Source organism: Hermetia illucens, chromosome 2, assembly GCF_905115235.1.
Source record: "Hermetia illucens chromosome 2, iHerIll2.2.curated.20191125, whole genome shotgun sequence".
Lineage (NCBI taxonomy): Eukaryota > Metazoa > Arthropoda > Insecta > Diptera > Stratiomyidae > Hermetia > Hermetia illucens.
The window spans coordinates 116,974,429-116,991,109 of record NC_051850.1 but is presented as its reverse complement, the minus strand read 5'-3'; the positions used below and the strand labels follow the sequence as shown (position 1 = coordinate 116,991,109).

Genomic DNA, 16,681 nt, shown 5'->3' with positions numbered 1-16,681 from the left:
GTCCCGCAGCGCAACTTTACAGAATAATAATAATCTACTAGTCTTAGAAAACTATCATCCTACATCCGGAGTTGTTGTATGGTAACTATAATCTAGGTTGTTGCTTTTAAAAAATCAAGAGTCCAATTTAGTCTAGCAATAACAGAAAATAAGGAAATATGTTTCACTGTTACCGTATAAACCGTTTTAAAAATTACCTCAAATCTGCAGGTGAGGTCAAAAGCAGTAAGAAAAGTACTTTGGTGGCAGTAACTTGTAGTATTTAAACAAAAGCATTGCAAGGAGCCGTTCAAGATCCTAGATGAACCTATTATAAGAACCAGCTGGGTTTTGATAGACTCGCTATTGATAAACATCTTTGGTGCTCGTATAAAGTACTATATTTCCTCTTACCTGAAATTCATCTGAATTGTGCAGTATTTTGTCACCGAACATCCATTTCAAGTTAAGTTTCCGTTTCGCCGGAGACACAATGCATTCGATTTCGTAACTTGTATCCTCCAACACTTCCATGTCAGGTTCTGCTATTTTTATCTCCAGTGGTAAGTCTTTCACTGTAAACATTGTAATAGAGATCGTTAGAAGATGCTATTGTAACAAAAGCTAATAATAAATTTATTTTTTAAAGATGTTAGGCAGCTTTAGGTAATGAATAAGTAACATTTCGCATTTGTGCAAGAATTAACTAACCTCGGAGGAAAACATTCCCGTTGTCTGTGGCGTTAAAATTTTTGGCTACGCAAGTGTACTTGCCAGCATGTTCCAGTTGTACCTTGGGGATCTTCAAAATGTGCAAATCTCCAACGCTAAAAGATTATGTCATACCTGTATACCATAATAAGTAGCTCTACCATAAACATACCTGGTTATTTGTCGGTTTAGATCTTCGGTCTTTATTGGTTCGTCATTGAATTTCCAACTAACTTCAACCGGCTTTGAGGAAACTACTTCGCAAGTGAGTTCAACACCTTCGTCTTCAGCTACAGAAACCTCATTCTTATCCATTAGAACTTTCGGTTTTAGGCCATCTGAAAATAAACACAATGTTGCTATTAGGTGGAATGTGATGGTGACCTTTTTAATTTGTCCGATTGGAGAGAGAATGACCGAATTTTGTGAGAGAATAGAGAGCTAGGATAAACTATTTCTTATCTTGTCCAATTAGTACTTAGCACGTAATGTATCTGCAATATACACTTTCGCATGATACTGACATTCAAAGTCTTGAATTTGCACAGAAGTGGCATATTTGACCTAGTATAACTTTATTAGGAATAATGCGGTAGGATCACGTTCTATGTTATAACTGACATTGTTGTAAGATTTCATGATTTGAGGATGAATTTAATATACTATTATTAACTTTTTTTGAAAAGATATCGGTATGGAAGGTATTTCGCAGCTTAAGCACCGTATAGTTGCAGCTTTCTGATTTTTCAGATTTTTGGGTTGAGTAGTTTCTGATAATGGGTCCTTGAAAGAAATGATCACTTTCGACGTCCGCACTCCTTCCCTTTGCAACAAATGCCAAAACTAAGTACTATGAGATGGTGCAACGTCTCTAACGCCGAACTACACATTCTGCACTGGTCGTTCTCCACCCGTTCACTCATGATGAGCTTTTTATAAGCTCGGGTGGCGACCACGCCGTCCTGAATGGTACACATGGACCCCTCCGTCTCAGCAAAGAGCTCCCCAGCACACAGCCATATGTTCGACAAATGCAAATCGACGAATGGCTGCCAAAGACAATTCACGTGTTTACCGTGCATTGCCTTCGACTTCCATTCATCGATCCGCTCTTGGTCCGACTTCACCCCACTCAGAGGATTGAAAGATTGATCCTTTAAGTTAAGTGGAGTCAGTCCACAGTCTGCCTAACAGACAGCTGCATGCAAGGGACTCGCCTGCTCTTTGCTGTAAAAATAAGCGCGTAGCGAGTCGACTTGGCGATGATATTGTGCCGCCACGTCAACCACGCCCCTACCTCCGATGTCACGAGGCAGGTTCATCCGCTCCACGGCACACTTTGGATAATCCATTCGGAATTTGAACATAGTTTTCCGTATCCGCCGCTGGCCGTTTCCCAGATCGGTATTCGTCCACGGCAATATTCCGAATTCATAAGCCAGTGAAGGAATAGCGAATACATTCAACGCACTTATTTTATTCTTCCCCGAGAAACGCGATTTCAGCACCACCTTTACACGTCGCAGGAAATCGAACAGCAGAGCATCCTTCAGATCACCAACTCGAGCATGGGTTCCTTGCAGAATTCCTAGGTACTTGTAGAAGTCTGTCTTGGTCATAGCTTCGATGTGGAGGCGACCAATGCTATGTTCGGCATGCGGCTCGTGATGACCTTTGCGGATGGCTTGGATTCGACACTTGTCTAATCCGAACTCCATCCAAATATCACGGCTGAACATGTCTATTATTCGCAACAGACTTCTAAGATGGTCGTCAGTCCCAGCATACAGCTTGATGTCATCTGTCAGTTCGCACTTAGCACGTAGGCCATATTTTATTGCAAAACCATGCCCTCTAGCATCATTTAGTAGCACTGAGAGGGGGTTCAGTGCCATAGAAAACCAATGGGGCTCAACGAATCCCCCTGGAAGATGCCCCTCCGTATACGCAGTGAGGAAGAGTGGGAATTTCTCCGGCCGACTCATGACCTCATTTATACTGCGTGCCAACCGACTGTGAATGCTGGTAAATTTCTTATATCAGAAATTCTGTACCCGATCCTGACTTGGGCCCCTCCACTTTTTCGAGCTATTTATGACTTGTCGAACTTCCTCGTTGATACCATCCGCAATGGCGGGTGCCTTCAGCATGCTCAGCATGCTGGGCGGATAACCGCCAAAGTCCACCACAATACTCTTTCGCTTCCGTCACCGAAAACTATACTGTTTGGACGCTCTGTTGGGATTCGTCGAACTATGAATACACTGTTTACATAGTGCTATAAGATTACGTGAAGTTGTAAAGCAACTCGCTCTGAAGGGCGTGAGCCTGTACCTGATAATCGTCGGTTCTAGGTACATAAAATCTAAAGGAATTTCGCCTTCCGGCGTATTCTCAGAAAGTTAAGTTATTGATCTGTGCAATAAAAATTTAATTTTGAAAACCTCCTAATATCGTCTTCCCCTTTAAGGTCGGTGTTGTCTGCTTCCATCAATGATATCCTTTTACACATTTCCATAGCAAAAGTTAAAGATCACCAGGTATTGGCTGTGGTGCTGGATGTGAAGAACGCTTATGAGAAGGTTCATCTGGCTACTCTTGTTGACATAATGTCACATTTCCGCTTTTATGGTGAAATTATTTTATGGGTGTCAAGGATAATGTCCAATAGACGTTATAAGTAGGATTGCACAGCATTAAAATTGAAAATGGTATTCCGCAAGGATGCGTTTTATATCCAATGTTATTTAATATCTATACAACATCGCTGTACAGTAAACGCTCTGATAACTTTAAAATCTTTCAATATGGGTACGATTTCCTCATTTTCGACAATTGCAAATGATTGCAAAGGCAGATAAATGTGTTTGTTGATGAATCTCAAAGATTGGTCCTATCAATCAACATAACCAAATCCCAATCTATATCCTTCAAGAGAAGGAGGGTGATACCCTTGCTCATTAAAATTAATAATCTTACACTTGCCCATATCAAACCCATCACCTTTTTAGGCAGGGACATAACGAGGACAAGTTCGGTCGGAGACCACATGAACTCTATTATTCCTAAATCCTTAAAGGCAGGCAAGCAGGCTGATTAATTTTTCAATTGGTTTTTCTTGCGGTCTCACACTCTGCAAGGCCATTAATCTCTATAGATCTGTGGTAAGACCCTTTATAGAGTATGCCGCTATGTCCACTATGAATCCGCCGAAATACTTTGAAAACAAGCTTCGACTCAATTTCTGTTTATATCCTGAGAAGATGCTTGGGGTTAACCAGAACCACCCCATTGCACCTGATTTTTGTTTTGGCCCCCGCCTCTCCCTTTCTGAAGGCCCTTTCTGGCAGCCAAAGAACTTTTCAAATCAAAGGAAAGAAATCAAACCTATCATATGGTGGTTCAGAACCCGGATGCTCAAAATGGTCTCTTCTCGATCTATAAGTCGTTTTGCAGCTTGTTTGACAGGGTTGGAAGGTTACAGGAATTACGTTGGGAGTTACACAATGTTATTCCCGCAACCTCCAATAAGGGTTATCATGTCGTATGATTTGAAGTGCAACTGTGGCAGAGCACAGGTCGTGACCGCGTGTGGCAAGGCGGTGGAGGGCCTAAAATCAAGGAGTTTTCTGGTCCTGGTTTCTGATGTTGCGTTCATACGCATTGGCTCTGCTTGTGCGGTGGTTAGTCCGGATGGGATGCAAGTCTCACGTTTTCCCTTGGATGTCACTTCAGTTTTGGCACCAGAAGTTTTTGCCGTGCTTCAGGCCATCAAAGTGGCTATCAGGCTGGATGAGGAGAAGGTTGCTACCATTATAGACTCTCTCAAGTGGGCAAAATATATGCCCTTGTTTCTGATCCCCTTTTTAAGTCTTTAAATGTTCTATGGTGTCCGGCGCATGGGAGGCACCTATCAAATGAAAAACTACTGAATCGTCTGCAAACCAATCACACATGTAATAAGGTTTTTCTCGCAAGGTGTGAAGCATAGATACGCACAAATATAACACTTGCTTGATAAGAGAAACTAACGAACACATAACTATGCTCATTTTCGGGTAATAAGTTTTTTAACCTTGAAAAAATCTTTTTGAGTGGAGGTCCTTGCATGGTTGATGACTTTTTATGTTTCTTTAAGGAGGCTAGACTAGAGTCAGAGGATAATATATATAGTTTCTGTTTCTTCACGGCGCCTGATGTCCCACCCGCCATCCCCATTCTTCTTTATTTATTTATTTATTTATTTAATGAGGACAATACACAGAAAGCAAATTTCTTATTACATATTGTCCTCACAGGGAGGAGCAAGTAAATGACATATTTTGCGCTTAAAGCTAGAGAGGGACATAGAGTCAAATGAACCAAGCTGTAGGGCATTGTACGACCGGCAAAACCTCGGGATCGGAGAGTGAAAGTAAATCTCGAGCTCGGCGAAGGGCACATCAAAAATGTCCGCATTACGTGTGTCATGAGACGAGGCGATACGGAGAGTAATATCCGAGTTGACGGAGCAGTCCATCAGACCATTGCAGAGTTTGAAAAGAGTACACATATCAAGGAAAATACGGCGTTGCTGTAGGCAGGGGAGATTGAAGGTGCGGAGTCGTGACGGATAATCAACCCGTGGAAGGTTCTTTTTGTAAAAGAGGGTCCGGGTGAATTTGCGTTGTACAGCTTCAAGAGCGCGACCGTCACGGATGCGGTAGGGGGACCAGACTACAGAGCAGTATTCAAGGATGTTTTTGACAAGGGAATTGAAGAGTGTTAAGGAGGGCTGGATTGAGGGAAAGTCGGACGAGGAACGTAGGATAAAACCAGCCATTTTGGAAGCTCTATTGATGATGTCAACGAAGTGGGAAATGAAACGAAGTTTATCGTCGAATATTACACCCAGGTCTTTGAAGGAGGTCAGTAGTGAAAGGGGTTGACCACTGAGAGAATAGGAAAAGGATGATGGGGAGGGTTTCAGGGAATAGCGCATCCAGTGGCATTTGTTGACATTCAGTGTTAGCTTGTTGACCGAACACCAACGGGCTAAATTATCAAGGTTGGATTGTAAGAGAGCACAGTCCAATGGAGAGGAAACAGAGGCAAATAATTTAAGGTCGTCTGCGTAAAGCAAATACGGACAGGTGAGGATGGACGCGAGGTCATTGATAAAAAACAGGAAGAGTAGCGGGCCAAGTATAGAGCCTTGGGGAACACCAGAGGAAGGAGAGAAGGAACGAGATGAGTGACCATGAAAAGAAACTTTGCATGAACGGTATGAGAGATAGGAGGAAAGCCAGGAGATGACTGAGGGAGGGAAGTCTAGCGAAGAAAGTTTAGAGAGGAGAATGTTATGGTCAACGGTGTCAAAGGCTTTGGAGAAATCAGTATAAACAGCATGTACCTCCTGTCGTGAATTCAAGCGTTTAGCAACAAAGTTGGTAAACACCAGAAGATTTGAAGCCGTTGATCTATGTTTCACGAAACCATGCTGCTCTTTGACAATGAGGTGACCGAAGTGCGCGGTCAACCAGTCGTTGACGTATCTTTCTAGGATTTTGGAGCAAGAGGAGAGAAGGGAAATGGGGTGGTAGTTCACAGCAAGGGAAGGGTCTCCGCTCTTGAGGATAGGAATGATAAGGGCCTCTCTCCAGAGACGGGGAAAGTAGCATTCGTCTAGACTTTTGTTGTAGATTATACACAGGGGGAGGGAAATGTGTTTTCTACAGTTAAGGAGGAAGAGATTAGGAAGCCCATCGGGGCCAGGTCCGACATTGGGGTCAAGGTTACCAATGAGGAACTCAACCAAGGAAGGCGTAAGGAGAGGAATGGCTAGTGATTCGGAGGAGTCTGTGGTTATGAAAGGTGTAGAGGGTGAAGGGCTCGAGGGAGAAAACACTGAAGAGAAGTAGGTGCAGAGAAGGTCGCAGGATTGTTGTGGGGAGTTGGCAGTGGAGTCAGCGAAGCTGATAGAAGAACGGACAGAATGAGTTGGATTACGAGAGTTGCGAGCGTGAGACCAAAAGAGTTTTAAGTTACCGCGGGCAAGGGCGGCTTCGACGCTCAATAGGTACCTTTTACGCGCCTTTCTGACCATTGACTTCACAGTGGATCGTATAGCTTTAAAGTGAGCAAGGTCGGCGTCATTTTTAGAAGCCCGAAACTTCTTCCTCAGTGTATGTTTCTAGCGCATGTTAATATGAAGTTCCGTTGTGAACAAAATTGGGAAAGAACGTAGGCAGGGAGGGGAAGAAGGGACATAACAGGAGAGGAGATCAGAGAGGATATTGTAGAAGGTGTTAAGAGCTTGATCACACGATGAATTACTTAATAAATGAACCCAGTTGAAAGACGCTAAAGCTGAGTTCAGACCGTCAAAATTGGCTTTGCGGAAGTTGAACTTAGTGGGTTTACGCTTGGTTTTGGGTTTTGAACGAGGGAGCTCCGCTTCAAATTCAACCGCGGGATGGTGAGCGTCGGTTTTTAGATACGGGGATGTGCCAGGAAATAAAGAGAGGTGGCGCTCGGGGAGGTTGGAAAGGAAGAGATCGAGAGTGCGGCCCAAGGAGTTTTTGGTGGTGTTGAAATTCAGGGCAGAGCAAGTATACATAAAGGAAGAAAGTGGGAGGGAAGAATGGGAGAGGTTGTTGGAAGGAATTGGAAGACTAGGATGATTAAGCCAGTTGAGCATGGGGAGGTTGAAATCTCCACAAAGGAAGAAAGGGAGGGAAGGGAATCTGACGGTAAGGAGTTCAGACAAACTGTCAAACAATTCTTCATACAGGTGAGAAGGGCTAGCACAGGGGACATAAACACAAGAAACAATGAACGGGAGGAAGTTGGGCGGGGAGACACGAAGAGCAACACAATCAAAAGGAAAGCCAGAGGAGGAGAAGACGAGTTCAGCGGGGAGTGAATCTTTTATAGCAATTAGGACTCCACCGCCAGTGGACTTACGAGAAGCATCCCGGTCCCTGTCACAACGGAAAGTGGAGTACCCTTCGGGGAGCTCGGAGTATAATATGGCATCGTCTAGCCAGGTTTCGGTGATACAGATGGCATGGTGTTGCTGAGCCAGCGCGGATAAATTGAAGGCCCCCAGCTTAGTTTTTAAACCCCTGACGTTCTGATAAAACATACGGACAGTGAACATGGATCCAGTTATATAGCTCGGCGAGGCAGGTGGGTTGCCCTGAAATTTACCGGCGAATTGGGGCGCTTATACGGCTTTATGAATACACCTTCAGGCCAGAAAGAAGGGTTGCCGAGGACATCAACTTCGTGTGGGTAAGTAACCTTGAACGATGCAATGACCCGGTCGGTGTTGTCGTCTTTTGTGAGTTTAATGCAGGACAGAGGAGAAAGTAAGCCAACTTTGCTCCTTATATACTCCAGAACATCGTCCGTAGACATCGTGTCTTGCATTGATCTATTATTACCCTTCGGCGCTCCAATGGTTAGAGTTGCGGAGAAGTACCTGATCCACACGGTGTCACATACTTTATGTGTTCGTGGGTAAAGTTGCTACCGGCTTTTTGGTCTGGGCTGGGGGCGTTCAGATGGAGGATGCAGATAACCTTTTAGTTCACTTGAAGGAATACTGAAGCTTGGTTTTCCAGACCTAAGCCCCCTCGATTCTACAATACATCTTATTTTTCCAGGATCTCATCTTTTTGTATACTCAAACTTATAATTCATTCTGGTCATCAACATCAACTACGATAACGACTAAAAAACACAAATATGCATCATCGCGTAAATTAATTTTTTCCACTTGAGTACTATCAACTCAATAACGAGTAAACATCCATAACCCTGAAACATTAATTACTAATACCTGTCCAGTCTGTTCGGGTAGACTTAATAAATTTGTGTTTGGCTGTTTTTGATAACATATGTTCCAGGAGAATTCCTGTAGGATGTATTTCGGCCTCCTGTAGGGGTTTCATGATGGCTGCGTCCATATCGCGGTCAGAGCTGTTTGACAGCGCAAGCGTTGAGTTGTTTTGTATATCCCCTTAGTTGCAGAACAAGTGTTAGATAGGCCTCGCAATGATTGGTATGCATGCTGAGCCTAAGTCAATATAAACTAGTACCAGTCATGGCGGGCTCTTGATTGTAGTCACCGAACCAACCGTGGAATTCTGCCTACACGGCATTATGGTGGTTAAAACAGCAGGCACTGTTGCAAATGGTAACGATTTCAGACCTGTCCACCGAATCATATTACAAATCTTTCGATCGTTGGGTTAAAGACGTTAACGGTCAGCTCTTCGCAATTATGAGTAACTGTTGGGCCCCAGATCGACCTCTTGGGTAACATAGGGATTGGGAGTGCTTTTCCAAATACAAGTGAGATCATCTTTATCATCAGTGAGGACGTCCCGCAGTTTTTGCTTATCACATCTTCCAGAGAGTGGAAGAAGGATATGCTCGTTAACATTTCGTAAAAGAGTAACCGTCTTGAGCGTAGGAATTGCAGATGTATTTGTGTGCTCCGCCCGTCGGAAAGATATCTGGTAAAATAAATCTGGAAATCATCAATCAAGGAGTATCTCGAAATCCTGCTTGATAGAGAGCAGGATTGCTTTTGTACTGGACCCCTCTGTACTAATAACATCATGGTTGGAATTAGTTTGAACCATATGCGGAGCTCAGATTTTCACTTCACCTGCTCTTCACTGTCTTCGAGAAGGCTGTTGACAATGCGAACAGGGAATGAATGAATCAGCTTCGTTCTGCGCCGAAGGGGAAGGAAAAAGAAGGAAATCAAATTCAAAAGCGGAGCCAGTCAATATTCCATTTTGTACCTTGTCCAAACGACGAGGAGGGCGTTATTGGTTTTTGACATCTTTCTTCTACTGACGGAGGTACAAACTCCACATTACTCCACATATTAACAGTGGCAGATCCGCCTTTCACCAATTTTATCTAAAATGTGAAAATCCAATTATCTCAACACTAACATCACTGTTCTGTACTAATGTTATTTTTGTGCTGTTATATGGGAGTAGTACGGGGAAGTTATCACTAGTGTTGTCACGTAGCGTCAAGCCTTTGACAACGTTTGCTTGCGCCGTGCAATCGGTAGACTCTCGACCGATAAAACCTCGAATGAAGAGCTTTGTCGGCGTATAGGCCAGATACCCGTGAACGTTTTAGTGAAAGGACAAATGTAGCAGTGTACAGGTCACATGTTGAGAAAGGGCGACAATATGTTTGCAGATTATGTCATGCTGTAGGTTTCACAATCCCTGAATGGCCAGTGAGCTGGTGGGCGTAGAGCTATGTAGCATCAAGGGGGAGTAGAGTGGAGCATTTTCGGAAAGTTTTGGAGGAAGCTAGAATGCATGCATTGGTGGCACGTAGGAGTGGTTGAACCGGCCGAGATAACGGGCTTCTATGTATATTTGGCACTTTTGGTCAGGCTAAACAAGGTGGAATTATTTTTCTAAGTGACCTTCCTCTTAGCAACAACCTCAGTGCAAACATCAAGGATCAAGGTCGTCGGTTTTCCAAGTTTGAATACCTTGTATTGGAGATCTGGAAATCAATGTGCAAGGCCAGGTCAATCAATAGGTAACGGTCGTCAACAAAAACGCAGCAGTTACCAGTCACAGCAATTCTGCATTAAAACTGGTAATATCTATGTTAAAATGCAAGATGATACTGAACTTCTAGCTTAGACAGTTCTGTCGTTAATATGAGCGTGGGGGTTACCAAGGAAAGTAAACCTTGCTCATTGTGCGGGTAGTGCCACAATGTAGTAATTGAGCGCACTAGATAATATAGTATTTATCAGTAACTTTTGGTTTGCTTATCTATCAGACAACGGCAAAACTTTAAACACAACCCCTAGATTAAATGTACCACGATCAGTTGAGTACGGTGGCTACATGGAGAATACCTCAGTATTGCATCAGTGTTAGCGTAAATCAAGTTGTACTTGACAAAAAATTAAATTGGTTAAAAAGAGAGACCCGAGTAAGTAGCTCTAATATCCTAATTAGCATTGTACCTGTGTCCTAGGTAAAGACTCTGAAGAGTGAGTTGCGCCTGACCGGTCAACGTGGAGATAACTTTGGAGCTTTTGTAGTCTTTGAGAGTCCTCGTCAATGCCGATGGGGTGATGTAAATTCGACTCTGCTTAGGAGGTAATTATGACGTATATCAGCAGTCAATTTATCTAATTGGGAACGGTTTATTGAACCGGTATTAGTAGACCCTGTCTCCTCAACCGAGCGAGTAGTTGTCCATCTGTGAATTGCGGGATCAGCTAAGCGTAGTTCAGATCTCAAGGGCGTGGCGTATGGGTTCAATACCCCAGGATACACCCATTTCTGACGACCCCCTTCATTGCACAGAAGGATATAAATTCTGTGGAGAATAATAAAACCAAAGTCGAGGAAACTTGCAGAGACAGCAGCTCCAGTGTTCAGCAATTCTTAATCTTCGGAAAGGAGCTCAGAAGACATGATTGAAACTGAACAGATGACTTGAAGTTAGTTTGAGTGTATATGCGCTCAACTATTTTTGCCCGAACTGGAGAGAAACAATTTTTTCGGAGGAATACGGAATTTGTAAAGCATATACAGTCAACAAAGCACAAATGATTGTAAAGGCTATCGAAGCCGACGGATCGGTCGTGCATGACGACATCAATACATCCGGTTACGATACCGAACAGCTAAGGCGCTTCGGATGGTAACTGTCATTATAGCTATGACCAATGGTTACTGAAAATGAAGTACGATTGAGTTCTGGAATTTGCGCACGGTCCCCGTCCTTGATTTCTCCAACCTCAGCGAGAATTCCAACGATATAAGCTGGACATTGTGGTCCTAGTCCGGATAGCTGAGTGGTTAGAGCGCAAGGCTGTCGTACGGAAGGTCACGGTTCAAATCTCACTGGTGGCAGTGGAATTTGTATCGTGATTTGACGTCGGATATCAGTCGACTCAGCTGTGAATGAGTACCTGAGTCAAATCAGGGTAATAATCTCGGGCGAGCGCAATGCTGACCACATTGCCTCCTAGTGTACCGTTACGGTCTTGAATGAAGTGCTCTAACACACTTCAAGGCTCTGATCCAACATGGATTGTTGCGCCAACGATTATTATTATTATTGTAGTCCTAAGCGAAGTCAGATGGTAGGACTCTGCAGAGAACTCTTTTTCTCTTGCCACACTAATGGCAATGTGCTTTCGTATTCTGGAAAGCCGAGTGCAAGCAGACGCGAATTTGCTATCGATTTGCTTCAAACAACTTCCGCAAGGCGGGTTCTCTTGACCCGGAAGCTGGTATTCTGACAGATTTCAAACTGCAAGATTTCGGTTCAGGTTATGAAGTATCCGGTCCGATTCAAGTGGTTAGGGTGCTGCGCTGTAGTAGCAGAAGGGCGCGATTCAAATCTCATTGCTGGCAGAGGGATTTGTTATCGTGGCTGGATGTCGGATACCAGTCGACTCAGCTGTGAATGAGTTTTTGAGACAAATCAGGGTAATAATCTCGGGCGAGTGCAACGCCGACCACATTGCTTCCTAGAGTGTACTTTAGTGTACTATTACGGTCTTGAATGTAGAGCTCTAACATACTTCAAGACCCGTATCCAACTGGATTGTTGTGCCAACGGTTATTATTATTAATTTATTCCTAAAAGTATCATTGTGATCGTCATGAATGAAGACATGTGATAGGACACACGATCTTAACGACCGTAACGGTAATGGTGGGAGGTTCGTGGATTTCTGCAACTTCCACCGCCTCTTCATTGGTGGCAAATTGTTCGAGCGCAGAGCCTGCCATAAGCTCAGTTGGGCTTCAAATAACCGATGCCATAAGAGTAATCAGGTCGACCACTTCGCGATCAGTAGTATATTTAGGAGTTGTCTACCGGAGGTGCTTAATATGAGAGGCCTTAACATCGGCCTCGAAAGGGATCACTTACGTTCACTTGCATGTTGCGAGCTGCGGCCCAGCTGCCACTCGACAGTGCATATATCGTGAGTAACCCACCTGAGAATATGGATGACCATTGGGCACCATCAAAAATGCTTCTTTTTTCGGGTACTACACATGTCGTCGGTCACATCCCAAAGGGGCGTCATAAGATCTGGCTGACTACGGAATCGTACAAACGGTTCGATGAACGGAAGGGGTTGGAAGCTCTATTGGCCGCTGCGAGGGTTGGCGGGCGTAACGAACTTGAACCCCGAAGAGGTGGAAAGAACACTTCACCGCGGCGCTTAACCGTATCGCACCCGGTGAAGTCCCTCCTCTCGTGGACGAAATGGCCAGTCATGTAGCATGCGGATAAAGACTGTTCATTTAAGTAGAAAAGAGATCAATTCGGCCATCCATGCACTCAAACGAAGTAAAGTCGCTGGGCTTGATGGTCTTCTGGCAGAGTTGTTTAGCTTTGCACCTGAAGTTACTGAAGATCTGCTACTTTCATTCCTATAGAAACCTTTGGAATCGGAGTCCTTTGCCAGAGAGCGGAAAAAGGGGACGATCGTAAGGACTCCAAGAAACGGCACATTCAAAACGTGTGACAATTGGAGGGGTACCTGGAATGGATCAAAGATCATCTCGAAAGGTTAACGGATAGAGAGCTGGCAGATTTCTGCTTCGGATTCTCCTGCATTGACCACATCAACACCCTACGGATCATTCTGGAACAGTGCGTTGAGCGTAGATCTTCGTTGCTCCTGCTCTTCAACGAATTCGAGGAAGCTTTTGATAGTGTCGACAAGGTATGGTGTATCTGGGGTGCTCTACGTAGGAGGGGTATACCAGAGAAACTAATAGCAATTATGAATACCCATACATGGTAAAATCTCTGAGGATTTTGAGGTACAAAGCGGAGTTCGTCAGGGTTGTATCCTGCCGTAGATATTATTTCTTCTTTCTATCGGTGGTGTTCTTAATGCTGCATTACCTATAGGACAAACACATCTTTCCTTGAACACTCGACCATGATGATGGCATCTTTTTGCACCCTCACTGGGTCCAAATGGCTTTGGAAAGAGAGACGACTAGAGTTGGGCTGAAGGTAAACATTAGCAAAACCAAGCTTCTCAGACTGACGGTGCCTCGCACTTTCTCTGCCTGCACTAATGGGTAGAGCATCCAAGCGTTATCAATTTGTAGGGCTAGGAAGCGTGGCTTTTACTGACGACGACATCGAACTGGGTGATGTCCGAAGTATTAACAGCGCTAGATCCGCTTTCACGATTCTGTCTAAAATTTGGAAATCCATCTGAAGACCACTGTTTAAAAGCAAGTAATTTCTCAATTAAAATGGGAATTTTTGTCTACTGAAATATTGATAATAACAGTGGAATTTGCACCAAACTTTCTGATTTTATTGTCGACTTTTACACCTTATGCTCGCAAACGGCGTGATTCAGACTTTCTCGAATTCTTATAGGTCGATCTTCCTACAATCATGAGATCTTCCACTATTATATGATTCCATGGAGTACAGTAAATGTGGGGAGGAGAGAGGGAGACAAACTTCAACTCTCTTTAATTTTATATTTTGTCATGAATTCCCTTATCAAATATGCATTTTCAGGAATTGCTTTTTGGCCACAAAGGAGTATTTGAAAGGATAATTTATACTTACACTTGGTTTTCAGAACCACATACTTCTTCGCTGGATTACCAACCTCATTAGACGCTTCGCATATATGGGTTCCATAATGACTTGGGGCAAATTTCTCAATAATATTACTTGATATCTCTCCACTTTCCCGTATCCATTTCATTGTCGGCTTAGGATTCCCATCGGCTGTACAATTCAACACGATCCTCTCCTCGTATTTCACAATATGCTCTGAAAAGCATAACGTGTTTTATTTAGTGTAACCCAGAGTATTTAAAAAAAACAATCGTCTCACCTTCAAGCAATGGCCCAAATATTTCTGGCTGATAAAGGACTTTCAAATATCCTGTTGAATTCAGAGAGATTCCATTATGAGTTCCGATGCAGGTGTAAGTTCCATCATGTTTTCGATGCACTCCATGGAGTTTAAGAGTTCGCCCTGCAACCTTTAAAGAGAAATTGGCTTTTTCTATGATATCCCTGAAAAGAAAAACATGTACCGTGAAATGAGCAGAGTCTGATAGAAGTTCTCCATTGAATAGCCACTGCACTGGAATGACCCGTTTTTCTGGAGTGATCGTGCATTTAATTTCGAAATTAGCCTCGTTTTCTTTAGCTTGCATATCCTTCTGGACCATTTGAATTTGCCAGGGTGTTGGCTCGACTGTAAATAAATAAGTGTTTCAACGTTTTTGCTTCGAGTTTTCACACAATTCTTAGCACTATGTGCATACATATTTTCAATTCTACACACTTTAGTTGTCGGAGTTGGCCCGCTTAGATAAAAGTGGATTGGAGGCACTGTGCATAATACGTTCAAGTTAAAATATTTCTTCTGATTACTGGCGCCGTTTGGGCATACACAGACACCAGAAAGTCTGTGTATACTTTAAAAATAAGTGATGAATATATATATGAATCAAGAAAATGGCCCTGATTTAAGGGGGTCATCCCGTGTGAAGGCCGTTTTTTTTGGTTTTTTTTTAGAATTTTTTTGTGAAGAACTGGATAAAGATACAAATACGAATTTTTCACCATAGATTTACTACTGCCTTGGGCGTGTATAGTAATTCTTTCACCCCGATCGCATAGTTGGTTACTAAAATACAGGACAATTTATATACCTATCTCCAAAAAAATTTATCATTACACCTATGCCCAATTTTATACTTCTAGGATGAAACTAAGGGGGGTTGCCGGGTAAATTTCTAAAATGTGAAAATATATTATTATTAACTTTATTTGTGCAGATATCGGAACCGGATGTATTTTGAGGCCTAGATTTAGTAGCGATGCATTGCTGTGAATTTTTTCAGATTTTTCGGTTGGATAGGTTCTGAGAACGAGACATGTTACACTTTTTGGGGGTCATATTTTGAGCCCCCACTTCTCTATGTTCCACCCGATATCAAATATGAAACCAGTTTCGAAAAGTACTAATTGAGCCCTTTCATTTGATACCCCTCATGGCCACATTTTATGAAAAAAAAATTTGCACCCTCCATTCACATGTATGGGGAACACGCCAACTTAACACAAAGTGGCGCCACTTACTGCTTGTAAAGGGAACACCAGATTACATATTCTTACCAACTTTCGTGACAATCGGTCCAGCCGTTTCCGAATAAATCGGCTGTGACAGACAGACAGACATCGACTCGATTCTAATAAGGTTTTGCTTCACACAAAACGTTAAAAAGTAAACGGCGTTTTAACGTACAGACTTAACTACGGTCCGCAAACTAGGATTATTAAAAAATATTAAAAACTAAATTTTTGGTGCCGTGTTAAACTTTGTTTTTTTTGAATTTTGGTGTTTTTTGCGGCATCTTCAATGAATAAAAAAACTACTGAATGAATCGCAATTATCCCAGTTTGTGGACCGTAGAAATATGTTCTGAATAAGTCGCGAAAATTTCAAAGAATTTAGTTGGATAAATTTTGAGCCGATTTTCAATATGTAGTTTCGAGAAAAACGCATTTAAAAAGTAGAATGCGATTTTTAGCCATGAAACCCTAACTGACCATTAATCTGTTATACCTAGTCCATAAACCTTAGGTTTCTCGAAGAAACACATATATGGCCTTGGCTTCAATTCTTGTTCTTTTTATCGAAGTCATTCGAACGTCATTCGGACCGATAAATACGAGCTTTATTACGGCGATTGACATAAATCTAGCATGAGACTTATCACATGTTTAACGCTATAATTTCCGAACGACTCCAAATATCAAAAAATCACTTTGCCCATATATTATACAGATATAATTAATGCAAAAATTCGATTCCGCGGATCCGACACACGGGATGACCCCCTTAAATATTCTGAAAACAAAGGGTACTATCTTGGGAATGCATAAAAGCAGTTTCGATGGAAAAACTGTCACAAGAAAAGAA

The 16,681-nt window shown here is 42.8% G+C and overlaps 1 protein-coding gene across 2 annotated transcripts in view; it reads right to left on the bottom strand.

The window, feature by feature from the left end:
- The window catches only part of LOC119650204 (hemicentin-1-like), a 135,503-nt gene that overhangs the window by 64,500 nt on the left and 54,322 nt on the right, over nucleotides 1-16,681 (bottom strand). For both annotated transcript variants that reach the window (XM_038052770.1, XM_038052771.1), the window contains exons 9-14: nucleotides 14,784-14,947; nucleotides 14,579-14,729; nucleotides 14,305-14,514; nucleotides 863-1,028; nucleotides 691-806; nucleotides 394-554 (exon numbers count right to left, since the gene is read on the bottom strand). In XM_038052770.1, coding sequence (XP_037908698.1) covers nucleotides 394-554; nucleotides 691-806; nucleotides 863-1,028; nucleotides 14,305-14,514; nucleotides 14,579-14,729; nucleotides 14,784-14,947 — 968 coding nt within the window. The remainder of the gene's footprint in view (nucleotides 1-393; nucleotides 555-690; nucleotides 807-862; nucleotides 1,029-14,304; nucleotides 14,515-14,578; nucleotides 14,730-14,783; nucleotides 14,948-16,681) is intronic.